Source organism: Hippopotamus amphibius, chromosome 16 (assembly GCF_030028045.1).
Source record: "Hippopotamus amphibius kiboko isolate mHipAmp2 chromosome 16, mHipAmp2.hap2, whole genome shotgun sequence".
NCBI lineage: Eukaryota > Metazoa > Chordata > Mammalia > Artiodactyla > Hippopotamidae > Hippopotamus > Hippopotamus amphibius.
This window is the reverse complement of record NC_080201.1, coordinates 56,676,310-56,694,870: the sequence shown is the minus strand read 5'-3', so window position 1 is coordinate 56,694,870 and position 18,561 is coordinate 56,676,310. Positions and strand designations below refer to the sequence as shown.

At 44.8% G+C, this 18,561-nt stretch overlaps 1 protein-coding gene across 2 annotated transcripts in view; it reads right to left on the bottom strand.

Moving 5' to 3' along the window:
* Positions 1-8,665: 8,665 nt before the first annotated feature.
* The window catches only part of SAE1 (SUMO1 activating enzyme subunit 1), a 63,224-nt gene continuing 53,328 nt past the window's right edge, over positions 8,666-18,561 (bottom strand). The window contains exons 8-9 of one of the 2 annotated variants that reach the window (XM_057712140.1): positions 13,359-13,428; positions 8,666-9,654 (exon numbers count right to left, since the gene is read on the bottom strand). In XM_057712140.1, coding sequence (XP_057568123.1) covers positions 9,562-9,654; positions 13,359-13,428 — 163 coding nt within the window. In that variant the 3' untranslated portion in view covers positions 8,666-9,561. Of the gene's footprint in view, positions 9,655-13,358; positions 13,429-18,561 lie in introns of those variants that run through there. The other variant, XM_057712141.1, reaches the window with a different exon arrangement.

Sequence of the window (18,561 nt, the reverse complement as noted above, 5' to 3'; positions counted from 1 at the left end):
TCATGAGATGGACCTGGTCCCTGCCCTCAGGGAGGCAGAGGTGACATCTGGGATCAAAGTGAAGCTTCACCCATGAAGCTACACCCTAGCATATCCTAACCATAAGGCCTAGCATTAAAAACCTCTGTTGAATTAATACAAGAAGGGGAAGGAATTCCCTGGTGGTTCCAGTGGTTAGGACTTAGCACTTTCATTGCCAAGGGCCCAGGTTCAATAGCCACTTGGGGAACTAAGATCCTGCAAAAAAAAAAAAAAAAAAGAACACGAAGGGGCGCTTCTACCATTATCTTCCAGAAAATAGGGCAAATGCTTCCCCTGTGCCGTCTTCCATGTAGGAATGGAAGGTTCAGACCCCAGCTCTGCCCCCTCTCCGGCCGTCCTCACTGGTAAAGGGGCAGTTCAGGGGAAATGGCCCTTCTCAAAGGCCAGGCCAAGGGAAACAGGAAACATCATTTTGGAGAGGGATTTGGCAAAACATCAGGCTAGGATGCACACACATACCTATGGGATGTACCTTCCTGGGTGTCTCCCTTAGAAGTGGACGTGCACAGGTGTCCAAGTGTTGGCAACACACGAGGCCACCATCTAAGTACCAACAGCGGTTGGAAGGATGAATCAAGTCTGCTGTCGTACAACAGAACAAGAGACAGCAATGAACTAGAATGAACTAGACCTTTATCACTACAAATAAACAACAAATAATGGTGAGAAAAAACAGCAAGTAGCAAAATGATGGTGGGTGCTGGGTGTTAATCTTATGATATTATCCTCTGTATTTTATTCATGTTTATATACTTGTACACAGGGCCCAAGGCCCCGAGGTGGGGTTGGGGGTGGCGTGTCCACCCAGCTATCTGGCAGGGAAGATCTGCTTGGTCCTCACTGCTCCCCTGGCAAACGATGCTTCCTCCTCCTGCGACCAATGGCCTCCCCTGTCCAGGAACAGTTTGCTGAACTTTTTTTTTTCCCGCCCTGATGCAAGGCATGTGGAATCCTAATTCCCGACCAGGGATTGAACCCAGGCCCCCTGCAGTGAAAGCGCTAAGTCCTGACCACTGGGACCGCCAAGGAATTCCCATTGCTGAACTATTGATCTGGTTGGATTAGGTCACCGTCTTATTGTTTTCTTTGTCAGGTTTTTGTTTCTGTTTCTTTTCTCCTGACTTCTCTTGGATTATTTGCTTTTTAAGAATTCTTTTAAATGTATCCTGCTGTTTCAGCATTTCTGAGTACTGCTCTAGGGATTACAAACACATCCTTACCTATTTATTTACTCGGCTGCATCACGTGTTAGTTGAGGCACACGAGATCTTTCATTGCAGCGCTCCAGCTCTTCGTTGCAGCGCATGGCTCTAGAGCGTGCAGGCTTAGTTGCCTCCAGGCATGTGGGATGTTAGTTCCCTGACCAGGGATTGAACCCACATCCCTTGCACTGGAAGGGGAGTTCTTAACCACTGGACCACCAGGGAAGTCCCTCGCTATTTATCGTACCACATCACTTACAATGCAGAAGCTCTCCCACTGCGTAGGCCAGCCAACTCCTCCTCCCCGTCATCTCATGCTATAGTTATCATACAGCTTACATCTACATACCTTGCAGCCTCCATAAGACACGTATTAACTTTTGCTTTAAAGAGTCATATATATTTCCAAGAAATGAAAAGAAAAAAAATACTCTTAAAATTTTTTTTCTCTATTTATTTACCATTTCCAGTGCTCTCCCATGCCTCCTGAAGTCCCAAGCTTTTCTTGGGATAACTTCCCTTAAGCCTAAAGAACTTCCATTCACATTTCTTTAAGTTTTTAATTTATTGGCTGTGTTGGGTCTTTGTTGCTGTGCTAGTTGCGGTGAGCGGGGGCTACTCTTCTACGGGCTTCTCATTGCGGTGGCTTCTCTTGCTGCGGAGCACCGGCTCTAGGTACGTGGGCTTCAGCAGTTGTGGCACGTGGGCTCATTAGTTGTGACTCACGGACTCTAGAGCACATGCTCAGTAGTCATGGCATACGGGCTTAGTTGCTCCTCAGCATGTGGGATCTTCCCAGACCAGGGACTGAACCCGTGTCCCCTGCATTGGCAGGCGGATTCTTAACCACTGTGCTACCAGGGAAGCCCCACTCACATTTCTTATACTGTATTTCTGCTGGCAACAAATTCTCTTCGTTTTATCTGAAAATACCTATTTTCACTGGTTATAGAGTTCTGGGGTTGATGGTTTTCTTTTAGTATTTTAAAGATGTTGTCTGTCTTCTGGACTCCACTGCTTCTGATGAGAAATCCAGGATCATTTAAATCGAAGTTCTGTTTGTAATGTGTTCTTTTTGTCAGGCTGCTTTCAAAATTTTTCCTTCATTTTTGGTTTTCATATTGGCTATGATATGCCTAGGCCGTTTTCTTCGTATTTATTCTGTTTGGGATTCACTGTGTTTTTAAGTCTATAAATTTATATCTTTTACCAAACGTCAAAAGTTTTAGGCCATTATTTGCTCAAATATTTTTTATTCCCCATTCTCTCCTGTCTCCTTCTGGGTCTAATCCGATGCATATTAGACCTCTTGATAGTGTCCCACAGGTCCCTGAATCTCTTGTAAAAAAAATTCCTCTTTAGACTCGATATATTCTATTAATAGTTTGTTTCCAGTGCATGGAATCTTTTCTCCATCATCTCTGTTCTGCATTAAGTCTACCAGTGAAGTTTTAAACTGCAGACACTGTAGTTTTCAGTCCTAGAACATCAGTTTGGTTCTTTAACATATTCTATCTCCCCTCTGCTGAGACCTCCTCTTTCACATCATCACACCTATATTTTCCTTTACCTCACTGAGCACAGTTGTAATAACTAACGTCCTTGTCTAATTTCAACACTTGGGTTCCCTTGGTTGTCTTTTTTCCTTTCTTGAGAATGGGTCATATTTCCCTGACATTAGGTAATTTGGGGTTGTATCCTGGACGGTGCTATTATTTATTTATTTTTAAAAGAACTTTTATTGAGATACAATTAACAGACAATAAACAGCATATATTTAGAGTGTACAATTTGGTGTCCCAATCTCCAAATTCATCCCCCCCATCCCTCCCCACTTTCCCCACCTGGTGTCCATGTGTTTGTTCTCTACACCTGTGTCTCTATTTCTGCCTTGCATTTCCTCTTTCATAGTTGTTAGCATTTGCCTTATGTATTGAGGTGCTCCTATATTGGGTGCATATATCATTATAATTGTTATCTCCCCTTCTTGGATTGATCCCTTGATCTTTATGTAATGTCCTTTCTCATCTCTTGTAACATTTTAAATTTTAAAGTCTATTTTATCTGATATTAGGATCGCTACTCCAGCTTTCTTTTGATTTCCATTTGCATGGAATATCTTTTTCCATCCCCTCACTTTCAGTCTGTATGTGTGCCTGGGTCTGAAGTGGGTCTCTTGTAGACAGCATATATATGGGTCTTGTTTTTGTATCCATTCAGCCAGTCTGTGTCTTTTGGTTGGTGCATTTAGTCCATTTATATTCAAGGTAATTATCGATATGTATGTTCCTATTACCATTTTCTTAATTGTTTTGTTGTTGTTTTTGTAGGTCCTTTTCTTCTCTTATGTTTCCCGCTTAAAGAAGTTCCTTTAGCGTTTGTTGTAGGGCTGGTTTGGTGGTGCTGAATTCTCTGAGCTGTTGCTTGTCTGTAAAGCTTTTGATTTCTCCCTCGAATCTGAATGAGATCCTTGCTGGGTAGAGTATTCTTGGCTGTAGATTCTTCCCTTTCATCACTTTAAATATATCATGCCACTCCCTTCTGGCTTGCAGAGTTTCTGCTGAGAAATCAGCTGTTAACCTTATGGGAGTTCCCTTGTATCTTATTTGTCGTTTTTCCCTTGTTGCTTTTAATAACTTTTCCTTGTCTTTAATTTTTGTCAGTTTGACTACTGTATGTCTTGGCGTGTTTCTCCTTGGTTTTATCCTGCCTGGGACTCTCTGTGCTTCCTGGACTTGGGTAGCTATTTCCTTTCCCATGTTAGGGAAGTTTTCAACTATAATCTCTTCCAATATTTTCTTGGGTCCTTTCTCTCGTCTCCTTCTGGGACCCCTATAATGCAAATGTTGGTGCGTTTAACATTGTCCCAGAGGTCTCTTAGGCTGTCTTCAGTTCTTTTCATTCTTTTTTCTTTATTCTTTTCCGCATCAGTGATTATCACCATTCTGTCTTTCAGGTCACTTATTCGCCCTTCTGCCTCAGTTAATCTGCTATTGGTTCCTTCTAGTGTATTGTTCATTTCAGTTGTGTTGCATATCTCTGTTTGTTTGCTCTTTAATTCTTCTAGGTCTTTGGTAAACTTTTCGATCTTTGCATCCAGTTTTTTTCAAAGTCCTGGATCATCTTCACCATCATTATTCTGAATTCTTTTTCTGTAAGGGTGCCTATCTCCTCTTCATTTAGTTGTTTTTCTGGGGTTTTATCCTGTCCCTTCATCTGGTACAAAGTCCTCTGCTTTTTCATTTTCTCTGTCTTTCTGTGGCTGTGGTTTTCAGTTCCACAAGATGAAATACTGCTGATACTGCTTGATACTGCTGTCTACCCTCTTGTGGAGGAAGCTATCTAGGAGGCTCGTGCGTGCTTCCTGATGGGAGGGACTGATGGTGGGTAGGGCTGGGTGGGCAGAGCTCAGTAAGGCTTTAATCCAATTTGGTGGGTGGAGCTCAGTAAAATTTTAATCTGCTTGTCTGCTAATGGGTGGGGCTGTGTTCACACCTTGTTGGTTGTTTGGTCTGAGGCTACCTAGCACTGGTGCTTACAGGCTCTTTGGTGGGGCTAATGGCAGACTCTGGGAGGGCTCACACCAATGAGCACTTCCCAGAACCCCTGCTGCCAGTGCCCCTGTCTCCTCGGTGAGCCACAGTTTCCCCCCCACCTCTGCAGGCAACCCTCCAACACCAGCACGTAGGTCTGGTTCCATATCCTATGGGGTCACTGCTCCTTCCCCCTGGGTCCTGGTGAGCACATTTTTTTGTGTGCCCTCCAAGAGTGGAGTCTCTGTTTCCTCCAGTCCTGTGGAGGTCCTGCAATCAAATCCTGCTGCCTTTCAGTCTGATTCTCTGGGGATTCCTCCTCCCATTGCTGGACCCCCAGGTTGGGAAGCCTGACGTGGGTCTCAGAACCCTCACGTTAGTGGGTGGACTTCTGTGGTATAACTGTTCTCCAGTTTGTGAGTCACCCACCCAGCATTTATGGGATTTGATTTTAACGCAATTCCACCCCTCCTACCATCTCATTGCGGCTTCTCCTTTGTCTCTGGATGTGGGGTGTCTTTTTTGGTGAGCTCCAGTGTCTTTCTGTCCATGATTGTTCAGCAGTTAGTTGTAACTGTAATTCCGGTGCTCTTGCAAGAGGGAGTGAGCACACCTGTGCTATTATTTTTTGTATCCTGGTTATTAGTTACATTGTAGACATTCTGAATTTGGTTGTATTCCTCTAAAGGATGTAAATGTTGTTTTAGGGGATATTTATATTTGTTAGATTCAAACCGGTGCAGTGGGTGAAGACAGCTCAAATCCAGGTCACTTCAGTCCTGCTGGATTGCTCTATGCACTCAAAGACTAAAGGTCAGCTTGAGATTTGGGCTGAGTTTATACACAGAACTTCCGATTTCCCTTCTCCATTGCTCTCCCTCCCAGTAGCTGTGGTTACACAGGGCTCTGTCCTCTAGATCGTCAGGCCAGTAAAACAGCTGGTTTTCCACCTGAGTTTTTGCTGCCTGGTGCAGTGCAAGGGGCTACAGCCCTCCCTCAGGCTAAAGCTTTGGTAAACAAACACCAGAAAACTCATCCTATGCTGGGCTCTTCTTGCAACTTTCGATCCCCCTCCAAAATCTACCTGCTTTTGTTCGCTCTCCAAAGCCTTCCAGTATATTTTGGGGGGGGGGGGGGGTAGTATTTTCTCCAGAATGTAGATTATTTGCAGGGAGGTTTGCCTATTAAAAGCTTTCCCCAGCACACCAGAAACAGAACTTCTGTATTTTCTTTTGAATAGAACCAAACCTACCATTTTTTTAAGGACAGAAAGTGGGGAATTCCACCCTACCATCCAGGTTGGAGGGAAAGAAGCAGAGACCCCGGGACAACCAAGGCCGAGAGAAGGCCACATTTTGTTAGTGAAGTCCAAAGGGCTCCCAGAAAAACAAAGGAGGGATCAGTTGCTCAGAGGGAAAGGGAACACCTGGAGTCATCTGTGTGGCCCTTGCTCTTGGAATCCAGGTGCCGAGTGGTTCTGCACCGTAGCAGAGCCGAGGCTCAGAGGACCTGGCAATGAAGCCCTTGGCTAGAACACTGCCACCTGCAAACTGCACAGCCTCCAGCAAGTTAATCCCAAACTTGAACTGACAAGGCTTCCAAGACACAGTGTGAAAAAGCAAAATGCAGAAAAATTGTTATTTTGTGAATCTGCGAGATAGCAGCTAACACTGAATGATTTCTACTCAAAGAATGTATTCATTCATTTAATCCCAACATATCGGAAGGATATTGTACTGTTACCATCTTACAGATGGGGCAACTGAGGTACAAAAAGGTCACTTGCTCAAGTTCATGTGGCTAGGTGGTAGAGTCCAGGTTTGAACCTGACAGTCTGGAAGGATTTACTCTCAGTGGCTGCCAGGGTGTCCTCTGGGAGGTAAACATGAAAGGGGACACAGCTAACATCTACAAACAGCATCTCGCATTTCTCCAAAATCGAGTTTAGCTGTGAAGTCAGCTTCTCCTGCCATGTAGCCAACACTGAGCTGACAGGCGTGGGAAGAGGAATCTTTTGACTCTTAGACTTGTACAAATATTGCTTGAATGTTTTATTAGAAGCTTAAAAACAAAATCCACTCACTTCTGGACTCAGCTGAAGACTGAGCACCTGGGCCCGACTGATGGTTTTCAGGGGTGACTCTTAGGTCTCAGGACCTTGGGAAGGAAAAGCTGGTGTTTTCTTGCCTTCGCCAAGATCACAAAAAGTTGAGCCACTAAATGAACGTTTACTAGATGTCCTGTACAGAAGCCTTCCCGGTCTGCCCGCATTCCACCCCTGACCTGCTGGGTGAGGCTGCTTCCTCACCTGCAATTCGAGCACAACAATGTCTACCCCCACGGAGTTGCTGTGAGGACTCAAACCATTTAGCTAAAGTACAAGTATTTTGAAAGGTATCAGGCAGGTAGCGTGAGCATGTTAGCTGTTATTATTAAATTCTTTTGACTTGCCAACTACAACCTAAACTTCCGTTTCCCCACCTGTAAAGGGGCAAATAGGTGATACCTCAATAAATATACATTTATACTTAAGAGAAAAAAAAGGCGAGAAACTGACAGAAAGGGTCTGCACTGCAAAGAGGAATCATGGAATGTGGGGCTGCAACGGGACCAAGGGCTTTTCTTTTCTTTTCTGGTAGCACCTGTTCACTAGAACGTTCTGTCCGAAACTTCAACCACTGAGCACCCAATGAAGTTCGGCTACTACACGTACCAGAGACAAACAGAAGTGGGGTATGGGGTGGAGAAGGCTGGCAGCCCCAGAGAACCCATTTCCTCTCATTTGATAACTCCAGCGCCCCTCAAAATACGCACTATCTTCACAGGTCAGACCCCCCTTCCCAAGTGAGCTACACATCTCCTGAGGTGCTAGAAACCACAGGATAATCAGTGTGGACTTCCTGGAGACTTAGGGAAACCCATTCTTACGATAACACCAACATGTAATATGGGAAAATATGAAATTTGAAGCAAAGAAAATAAAGATGTTTCATGCCCAGGGCTGACAGCTTCCAGCAGCACCCCCCAGATTCCCAAGGGGTCCTTTCGGGATCACTCAATCTCTGCCGTTACAGGCACAGGGGTGGAAAAGTTTGAAAGGCTTCAGAGACGATTTTACAGTGACAGTTTTGTTTTAATCCATCCAAACCCGCCTGCTCCCCCTTGTGACCAAGGCCCCACATTACAAAGTAAAGGGTGTAATCAGTTCACATTTTCCAAGACCCTGTAAGATTCAGGGACAGATCCCCTGACTCAACAATTGGGCCCAGAAAGGGGCGGCTCACAGCCCTAGCCTCACCTAGGGCGGGAGCAGAGGTGACCAGGAGGGTTGGGGAAATTGATTTCTTCCTCCCAGAGGAGATGGGGTTTTTTTCACTGACAGCAACAGGCCTGAAGCAGGAAAGGAGCTGATTTATTCATTCAAACTAGCCAGACAATTTACCTAGAGGAGGAAGCCAAGCGAGGGTGAGGAAACCTGGAATGTGCTTGCACTGCTGAGTCAAGACAAGCCTGGCGCTCCAACGTCAGCTCTCACCTGTCCAGCTGTGGGACTTGGGCCATCTTACTTGTGTCCGTTAACGTTACAAGACCATCGCTCACTTTTACTCTTTTTCTACTATTATTACAATTGTTGTCACTGAGAACAGCCACTACTTAACTGAATCATTCAGTAGACAACTAGCATCAGAAGCTTCTCCGCACTCTAGAATATGAGCAGTCTAACGCTTGCTGCGTTGCCCAGAAAAACAGTGGCAGGAATGGTGACAGAGGGGAGGATCTTTATGTCATGTTAAAGCATCCAGGGATATTTCTTCAGGTTTAAAAAGGCAATTGGTAGGATTGCTCCCTGCCAGAGGAATTTTCTAATGTGGAAGAAAAACAAACAAATCCTAAAGCAAATAACTTTATTTCTATCATTCCTTTTTAAAGAACCAAGGAAATATAGAAAATATAAAAAAAACACGAACAGCTGCAATTCAGGGGGTAAATGAAGGACTGACATAGCCCTTAAACGTGACAGCTTTCAGAGCGAGTGTCTGCACGGCAGCAGCGCGGGGCTCTGTGGGAAGGGCAGGTTCCTCTGTCCTAGCTCGGCGCCAGGGAGTCAGAGTCCCCAGGGGGTGGGACCCGGGCATCTGCCTTTTTAAAACGAGCTTTCCCACTAATATTCCATTTGCAAGCTTTCACCCTAATACCCAAGAGAACTTGGTAATGTTTCCTCTCGTCCAAAATCCAGGCTGGAACTCAACTAATCCTAAACTAAAACTCAAGAACAGCACACCAGATGCCACCTGTTGTTTTTCAGAGTCTCAAACTTTGGAGGAAATACATTCCGCCTGCCATGTTTTTTCCTCTCTAAGGGCACCTGTCTGCAATTGGAACTGTGGTCCCCTGTGTTTCATGGGTCCCGGGCCTTATTCCCCACCTGAAGTCACGCTCCTCTCTGCGTGACATCAGGCGGGGACTAAGGCCAAGAAGGTGGCAAGAGGCTTCTAAGCAACAAGGCGTACTGGTTCCTGCTGTGACCAGGAGTCAGAGGGGGCTGGCAGGCAGGCGCTGGCCGTGCAGGCGAGCGGGCATGGCCACAGCCAGGACTCACGCCCCTTGCTTAGCAGCCACTGGCGCAACACATCTGCACGACCTCACTGCTCGCAGGAAATGGTCTGTACTGGTTCAATGACTTCACTTTCCCTCGCCCGGAGAGGCCTTCAAGGGGGAAGGGGACAGGGGTCACACATGGGCATGCCTCGGGGCAGCACTGCTGGGGCTGCCAAGTGTCGGGTTCACTTGGGGCCAAGGCACTCCACAATCCCGTTCCCCTTCATGCCATCAAAGAAGAAGAAGTTGTTGTGAGGAGGGTCCCTTTGAGACAGTGCCTGGGGAGAAAAACGAGAAGAGGGTTCAGCTCAAGTGCTTTAAAAGGGATAAAATGGAGAAAAGAGAATAAACCCCCAAACCGAAATCTTCTAAAAGCACCGTCAGCAGTGGTTCACAAGAGAGGCTGATTTTGCTCCCCAGGGGCTATTTGGCTATGTCGGGAAACACTTTGATTGTAACCGTCATGTCCCTTTGCTCTGTCCCTGACCAGCCGTGTGTCCTCGAGATCATTTAGCCTCTCTGACCTTCACTTTCCCCATGAAAAATGGAAATAACAAATGTTTTATCTTAGGGATTAAAAAAGAGGCTGTACCTCAAATATCTAAAACAACGCCTAATATGAAGAAGCACCGCTTGGCAAACGGCAGTGATAATTATTTATGACTATTCAACTGAGAAAGGCAGCGATTCATTCCGACACGCCTGAGGCTGCAGCCTCCATCACCTGGGAGGACATACACTGATGCAGAAGTGGCACTTTCAGGAGAAGGCGGTGCTGCCTGCCCTCCACAGGACGGGCCAGGGCTGGGGTCCAGAGGGCCTGGGAGATGCTAGTCAGCCACGGAAATGGTGATTATCTTGTGGGGTTAACAGAAGGTCACAGCACTGTTACAGATGGAGTTAAGAGTCCCTGAAATTACATGATGAGTCACGTGTGTACCCATGTGTACTGGGGAAAGGTCCATAGGCGACAGTGGGTTTTCTAAGACTTTCTCAACCCAAGAAGGGTTACTGTTTAAAGAGGAGGACATCACCTACACAGACTGCTAGGCAGGGTGTCAAGGTTTCTGGGAGCACTGTGCTGTCATTCCCAAGGCAGGACCTCCTTTACGAGGTTGGGAGTGTGCTCTAAACATCCCGAACCTCTCCTCCTTGAACTGAGCGCCAATCCCAATCCACTTCCTCATCTGTAAAATGGAGACAACTAGACCTACTCCAAGTGGTTATTCCAGAAATAACCATTCTTCTGAGGAAAATGTATCGAGCATCTACTTCGTGTCAGGTATTGTGCTAGATATTAAGGATTCTGAAGTCCCTGACTGTCTGGGGCTTGGATCAGGGGTTTGCTTCTCCAGGCTCGCATATGAAATGGCAAACAAATGCACTTGCCTGTTAGGGCTCCTGGTGAGCATGAAATGCCATCAAGCTTGTAGTGTGCAGGGCACATAGTAAATTCTCAATAAATGGGAGCTGCTGTGACTAATGGGGGCCAGAGGTTCTTTCCCAATATCTGAGGCCCCCAAGCACTCAGCCAGGTAGAAGGGCCCAAGAGCCCACAGGTGGATCCTAGACCCAGGAACCCAAGTTTCAGATGATGATACAAGGCATTTTCACATGGAGCCTGTTAAGGCTGCTGCTGTCACTCTCACCTCTAGCATTGCAGGTGGGGAGACCAACCACAGACAGTGGGGAGAGAAAAGAAGGATGATTAAACCCAAGGAAGTGGGTCATGACAGAGGACGTGTGTAGAATGCGTGGTGTCTGGAATGATACAAGGAAGGAGGGAAACAAAGATGATTCCGAGGGAATAGACTTTTACGTTCCCGCCCCCCGTCCCCCCCCCCCCATCTCTTGATGTTTACTTTTTACGGGTGGTCACATGGTCCCACCAGGGAAAAGGGGGAGGTCTGCGGCCCTCAGAGTTCAGGCTGTCACCGCCAGCTGGCTGAAGCTGGAACGGGTGTTAAGTAAGGGGGAGCAGTGGGGACAAGACAGCAGGGTGTGGGGTGAACGTGGGGCAAAAGGTAAAGTGCTTCCTGAGCAAGATGGGGGGTCGGAGGAGATTCCAAACACACCCAGCAACCAAGAATGCAGAGTACTCTGGCTATCTGGGATAAACAGAAACAAGATGCTGGGCACCAGCTGTCCCTGCAGACAAGAAGGAGGGGGCTGCACTAGAGGTTAGCACTGGGATGCAGAGAAGCCCCTGCACACAACGGGGTCAAGGCCACCTGCCCGACCCACAATCTCCATCCCACGTGAAAAACTCAGGGAGCAGCCTCTCAATGGGATGTATGGCGGTGAGGCTGGGGGCACAAGGACAGTGGCCTGGGTCCACGCAGAGCCCTGGCAGACGGGAGTGGCGTTTAGGGAGGGCACCTGAGGCCTGATGGCCGAGTGACGCAAAGCACAGGCTCGGGAACCAGACGGCATGGGCTCAAGTCCTGGCTCCGCCACTTCTCTGCACCTCAGTGCCTCCTTCGTACAGCAGGATCACAACAGCTCCTACCTCTTGGGCTGCTGTGAGGATCAAATGAGTCTATCCGCGCTGAGAACACAGTCTCTGTGTGGTAGGTACATAACGGGCTTTCAACAAATGTCATCTATTACTGTTGTTGCCATCACTATAGGCTACAAAAATATATTATGTTCCCAGTCCCCCCCTTATTTTTCCATCATTGTACTTTTTCCTGCCAAGTTGCTCTATAGGCAGCCTCAGAATCCTTCTCAACAGTCCTCTGGGCAGCCACTCCCAACTTCTCAGACTGGGCATATGAGCTGCACCTTTCTATCAGTCTGGGCTAAGCAGAGGCATGAGCAGGAAAGCAGGCACAGCACCCCATCCATGCTGCTGCTTCCCCCCACGCCGCACCTCCTCTCGGTGCTACCCCGACTGCCTGTGACATAGGACGTTAGATTTAGGCAAAGAACTTGACCCAGAGAGAAGGATCAGGAAAGGAGGGGGAAAATAAAAGGCTTAAGAAGATGGTGGGACCATCAAATTGAGTCAAATGTTTCCAGAGCAAATTTGTAGAGCCCAGGACAAAGCAGTGAGAGCTAGTCTCCAAAGCGTCCTCCTAAGCTCGAACCTCACATGTAAATGGACATGGAAAATCATTTAACCAGGCACGACTCTGCTCCATGGAAGAAAAGGACACACCATCACTGCAAGTCCACTACCGCAGCCAAGAACCTGCCAAAGGCAAATCCAACATCTCTGGGCAAATATCAAAGTCTGCAAAGAAAGTAAAACATATGTGGAGGTATGCTATAGTTCTGGCAACTCAAATGTTCCACAAGAGACTCAAAAGGCTGTGCTAGTTACTTGGTTGCATCATGACCTTACGTGAAATGCTTCCCTTCTGAGAGGGGCAACGACACCTACCTAATGTGGACACGGGGCACCCTGGAGAGAGCCTTGTGAGGCTCCCGGCACAGTGCACGCGCACCACTGGTATTGATTTCCCCTGCTCTATACATGCCTATGGTGTGTGCAGTACTGAGGGGAAGCTTCGACACCATGGCCGTGGGTGGAGAGAAACTGTGAAGCAGAGGTGGAGAAGCAGAGGTTGTGAAGTCCCTTCTCTGGGCTTCAGCGTGTCCACCCCTTAAATGGGGGTCAGGCCAGGGCCCACTTCGTAGAGCTGTGGGAAGCAGAATACCTGGCGAATGTGGTAAGCACCAGGTAACCGGTTGGTAGAGTTGGGGATGGTGGACAGCACCTCACGGGCTCTCTGTGCAGCTCTGGGCTTAGCATAAAGCAGGCACTCAGAGGGCATCTGCTGAAGGCCCACCTAGATGGGCTGGAGACAAGGGGAGGGGGTGGAAAAGGAAGGAAGGAAGGGAACGGGGAGGGTGGGAGATAGGATGAGTGGGGCCAGAGAAACCAGGCAGCTAAGACAGTCCTGGGTTCTCTCTGTTGGCACATCCAAGGTCACAGTACGGAGTGTCAATGAGCTTCTATGTCACGGTGACTTTTTACCTTCACAATTTCCTGTGCCAGGATCCCTCCAACCACTGCACACACTGGGGCCATCTCGGAGAAGCAGTACCTACAAGAGAAGATAAATGAAGTGGAGCACTGAGGAACAGGAAGGCGAGTGAGGACGTCTGGAAAAGGTCAGTAGTGGGTTCTCCTGAATGAAAACATCTACCAGGAAGAGTCAATTCAGACAGCAATGCTAATGCTGGCATCTAGGCGTGAAAATTAAATCTGATCCAGGTTAGTAGGTGGCTGGGAAAGACCTTTGAACCTTGGCAGGCAAGAACTGTTTCACAACTTTATTTTTTTTTTAAGTTAAAGGAAAGACTATATCTGTGTGTCCTAAAAATAAAGTCCTACAAATATCAGATGTTTCAGTGCCCTGGTCACATTCTCGCAATTCTCTCCTGACCCACAGTGGGCAGTGGGTTCTATATGCTATTCCCAGACAAATGTCAGGAGCAGGCCTGTGTTAACATGTAGGAGGCACGGGAAAGTTGGGGCCTGAAATTAAAGCACAGGAGCAGAAAAAAGTCTTCACTACCCACGTAGATACCAATGCTTCTGGGCCAGGATGGGGCATGCAGAGGGCAAATTTTAGCTAATATTGTCACCTGCCCTCCAAATCACCCATCCTAGACAGGCAAGCGCCTTCTCCCCCACCTCCTCAGAGGAAGCAGGCCTCGCCAGTTCCCACCCCTGAACACAAAGGGGTTTTTAAATGAGCAAGTCGGGGTTCAGGCAAGTTAAAAGGAAAGCTTCTCTACAGAACCCTACCACAAGAAGACCACCTCCAGTCTTCTCAGTTTGATACGCACTCTTCCAGACATTTTCAAAAGGGCACATATCTAAATATATATAATTTAAATCCCAAATCAGAGCAACTGTTATTCACTGTGCCCTGTAATCTACTGATGGATATTTAAGCTGTTCAACACTGCGATCATACAACTTGGCAGAGGTGTCCAAACAATTCTTTATGGCAACTTCCTAAATATAGAGTTGCTGAGTCCTGATAGGTTTTGCCAAAATGCCCTCCAAAAAGGTTATACCCAACTCAACTCTCATCAACTGTGCTTGGGGGCATACATCTCCTCACCCCCCTGGCCAGGACCAGCACTTCCATCTGTTCATCCACAGAGGAAACTTTCCCCCTGCGTACCACGGTGTCCATCGTAGAACTATAAAACATACAGAGAACTATACCAAAGAGAAACAAGTCACTATAATTCTACTACTCAAAGCCTGTCAAATGTGGGAATATCTTTCCTTTACAAAAATTCACCTATATTCTATGTGATCATACTATACAAATTTAACATTCTGCTTTGTTCTCTTAAAAGTATAGCATCTCAACAAAATGTGAGCAAACCAAACCAGCAACATACAGACACATAATCACTTCAACAGACACAGAAAAAGCATGTGACGGAAGCCAGCACCTTTTCACGATAAAATCACTCAACAAGCTGGGAAGAGAAGGAAATTTCTTCAAACTGATAAAGGACATCTATGAAAAATCCACAGCGAACATCATATTTAACGGCAAAAGATCAGGAACAAAACAAGGATGTCTGTTATCACCACTTCTATTCAACATTGTACTGGAGGTTCTAGCCAGGGCATTTAAGGGAGGAAGGAAATAGAAATAAGGGGCATCCAGACTGGAAAGAAAGAAGTAATATGTATTCATAAATGACATGATCTGGGATATAGAAAATATTAAGGAAACCACAGAAAAATTATTTGCAATATTAACTTCAGCAGGCTGCAGAAGACAAGATTAACTTTAAAAAATCAATCTATTTCTAAGCATGAGCAATGAACATCCGTAAAATGAAATGAAGAATTCCAGGGACTTCCCTGATGACGCAGTGGTTAAGAATCCCCCTGCCAATACAGGAGACACAGGTTTGATCCCTGGTCTGGGAAGATACCACATGCCACGGAGCAACTAAGCCCATGTGCCACAACTACTGAGCCTGCACTCTAGAGCCCAAGAGCTGCAACTACTGGGCCCATGTGCCACAACTACTGAAGCCTGCGTGCCTAGAGCCCATGCTCCACAACAAGAGAAGCCCCCACAGGCAGGGAATGAAGACCCAGTGCAGCCAATAAAGAAATAAATTAAAAAAAAAAAAAAGAATTCTATTTACAATAGCATCGAAAAGAATAAAATACTTAGGAATAAATTTAACAATAGATGTATAAAACATACTCTGAAGACTACAAAACATTGTTGAAAGAAATAAGACTTAAATAAATGGAAAGCTATCCCTATGTTCATGGATCAGAAGACTTAATATTGTTAAGATGGCAATACTCTCCAAATGGATCTATACACTTGACACAATCCCTATCAAAGCTCCAGCTACTTTTTTTTGGGTAGAAATGGAAAAATCCACCCTAAAATTCTGCAACAGGCCCAGAACAGCCAAAACAATCTTGGAAAAGAAGAACCAAGCTGGAGAACTCACATGGCCCAATTTCAAAACTTACTACTGCAAAGCTACAGTAATCAAGATAGCATAGTACTGGCATAAAAGGACAGATATATAGATCCATGAAATAGAACTGAGAGTCCATAAATAAAGAAATACATATATGGTCAATTAATTTTTGATGAGGCTTCCAAGAACACTCAATGGGGAAAAAGAAGTCTTTAAGAAATGTTACTGGGACAACTGGGTCTCTAAATGCAAAAGAATTAATTTGGACTCCTACTTCTTATCATGTACAAAAGTTAATTCAAAAGTGGATCACAGGGACTTCCCTGGTGGTCCAATGAGCAAGGCTCCACGCTCCCAATGCAGGGGGCCCGGGTTCGATCCTTGGTTGGGGAACTAGATCCTGCATGCATGCCACAACTAAGAGTCTGCATGCCGTGACTAAGACTAAGACCCAGCGCAGCCAAAACGAACAAACAAAACAAAGAAAAAGGAAAAAAAAAAAAAAAAAAGGATCATAGACCTAAAATGTAAAAGCTAAAACTGTAAAACTCTTAAGACGAGAACATACATATAAAAACGGGAAAAAAAGATAAATTATATTTCATAAAAGTTAAAAATTTCTTCTTCAAAGGATACCATCAGGAAAGTGAAAAGACAACCCACGTAATGAGAGGAAAGTTTTACAAATTGTGTATCTGATAAAGGACTTGTATCCAGGGACCCCTTACTATTTAACAATAAAAAGATAAACTTTAAGAATGGGCAAATGATCTAAATAGACATTTCTCTAAAAAACATATACAAATGGCCAGTAGGCACATGAAAAGATGCTCTACATCATTAGTCATTAGGGAAATGCAAATCAAACCACAGTGAGATGCAACTCCTTGCCCACTAACACTAACACAGACACACAGCAACACTTGTTGGCAAGGATAAGGAGAAACTGGAACCTGGATAAAGTGCTGGTGGGATGGTAAAGTGGTGTGTCCACCGTGAAAGAGAGTTCAAATTGTTAAACGGAGCCATCAATTCCACTCTTCGGTAAACATAAATCCCAGAGAAATGAAAACTTATGTTCACACAAAAACACACGAATGTTTATAGTGGCTTTAGTCATAATTGCCAATGTCCTTCATCTGGTACATAAACTGTGGTACATCCATACAGGGGAATGCTACTCGCAGTAAGAAGAAATGAGCTAACGATTCATACGACATGGATAAATCTCAAAGGTATTAGGCTAAGGGAAAGAAGCCAGACTCAAAGGACTACACATGCTGTATGATTCCATTTATATTACATTACTGAAAAAGGCAGAACTACAGGGAGAGAGAACAGCCCAGTGGTTACAGGTAGGGAAGGGGCTGATTACTCCAAGGCACCATGAGGGAATTTGAAGGGGAGGTGGGGGGTGGGGTAACAAAACCTTTTTGTGTCTTCTTTGTGGCGGTAGTTACACAACTCTGTGTCTTTGTAATGGAACTTAAAAACAAAAACAAAACATACAAACAACTCACAGAACTGTATAACAAAAAAGTAAATTTGTACGTAAATTAAAAAAAAAAAAAAAAACCACCACGAGGAAACAAGAACAAATTTCACTGTATAGGTCTAAATAATGAAAATTAAATAAGACAAAAACAAGCATCTCAAGAAATAATCAGACAAGTTCAGAATATGGGATATTCTACAACATAACTGGCCTGGACTCCTTTAAAAAAAAAAAAAAAAAAGGCAGTGAACTGTTCTAGATCAGGAGTTGGAAAACTTTCTTTGCAAAGAACCAGTCAGTAATTTATTGGCTTTATCAGCCAAATGGTCTCTGTTTAAACTCTTTGTGAAAACTGTACAAAAGCTGTCACAAGTAATACACAAATGAGTAGCTGTGGAATAAAACTTTATTTACAAAGGCAGGTGGCAAGCCATTGTTTGCCAACTCCCAGATTAAAAGAGGCACAGAACCAAATGCAACAGATGAACTCTGGTGCATTCTTAAGCATCATGTCATCATTCTGCCCCTCTACCCAAAGTAAAAAAGCAAAATATTAACAACTGAATCTAACTGAGTGGTTTACAGGTGTTCACTACAGTTCACTATTCTTTCCGTTTTTCATATTGTATGCTTGACATTTTTCATAACATCATTTTTAATCTGTGACTTTGCATTTGCTTTATAATATTAACTCTCTAATGCCTTTCCAATTTCTCTTTCTTATAAATATGAATATCTTCTGTACATAAATGTTTGCTCACATTATTTCTTTTGGGTATAGTCTCACTATTAGAGGAGCAGAATTACTGGGCCAAAGAGGGAACATTTAAAAGACTATTGATACACATTTCCAAACTGCCTCCTAAAAAGACTGTACCTTATGCCTTAGAGGACTGGGGCGGGGAGGGTGGGAGGGACTCGAGGTGGGGGGGGGAGTCAAGGAAGGGAGGGAATACGGGGATATGTGTATAAAACAGATGATTGAACTTGGTGTACCCCCAAAAATAATAAATAAATAAAATTAAAAAAAAAAAAGACTGTACCTTTTCCCATCACCCTTGATAACAATGAATTTTATTTTTTTAATCTACAAAGGATTTTTGTTGATTTTACATATGCTCTGATAGAAAATGTATAAGAAAATATAACAAATTCAGTGATTTTTCTCTGGTTAACAAAATTATGAATAATTTTCATTTTCTTCTTTTGAATTATTTAAAAAAATTTTTATAATTAAAAAAGTTATTTATTTCTTGGC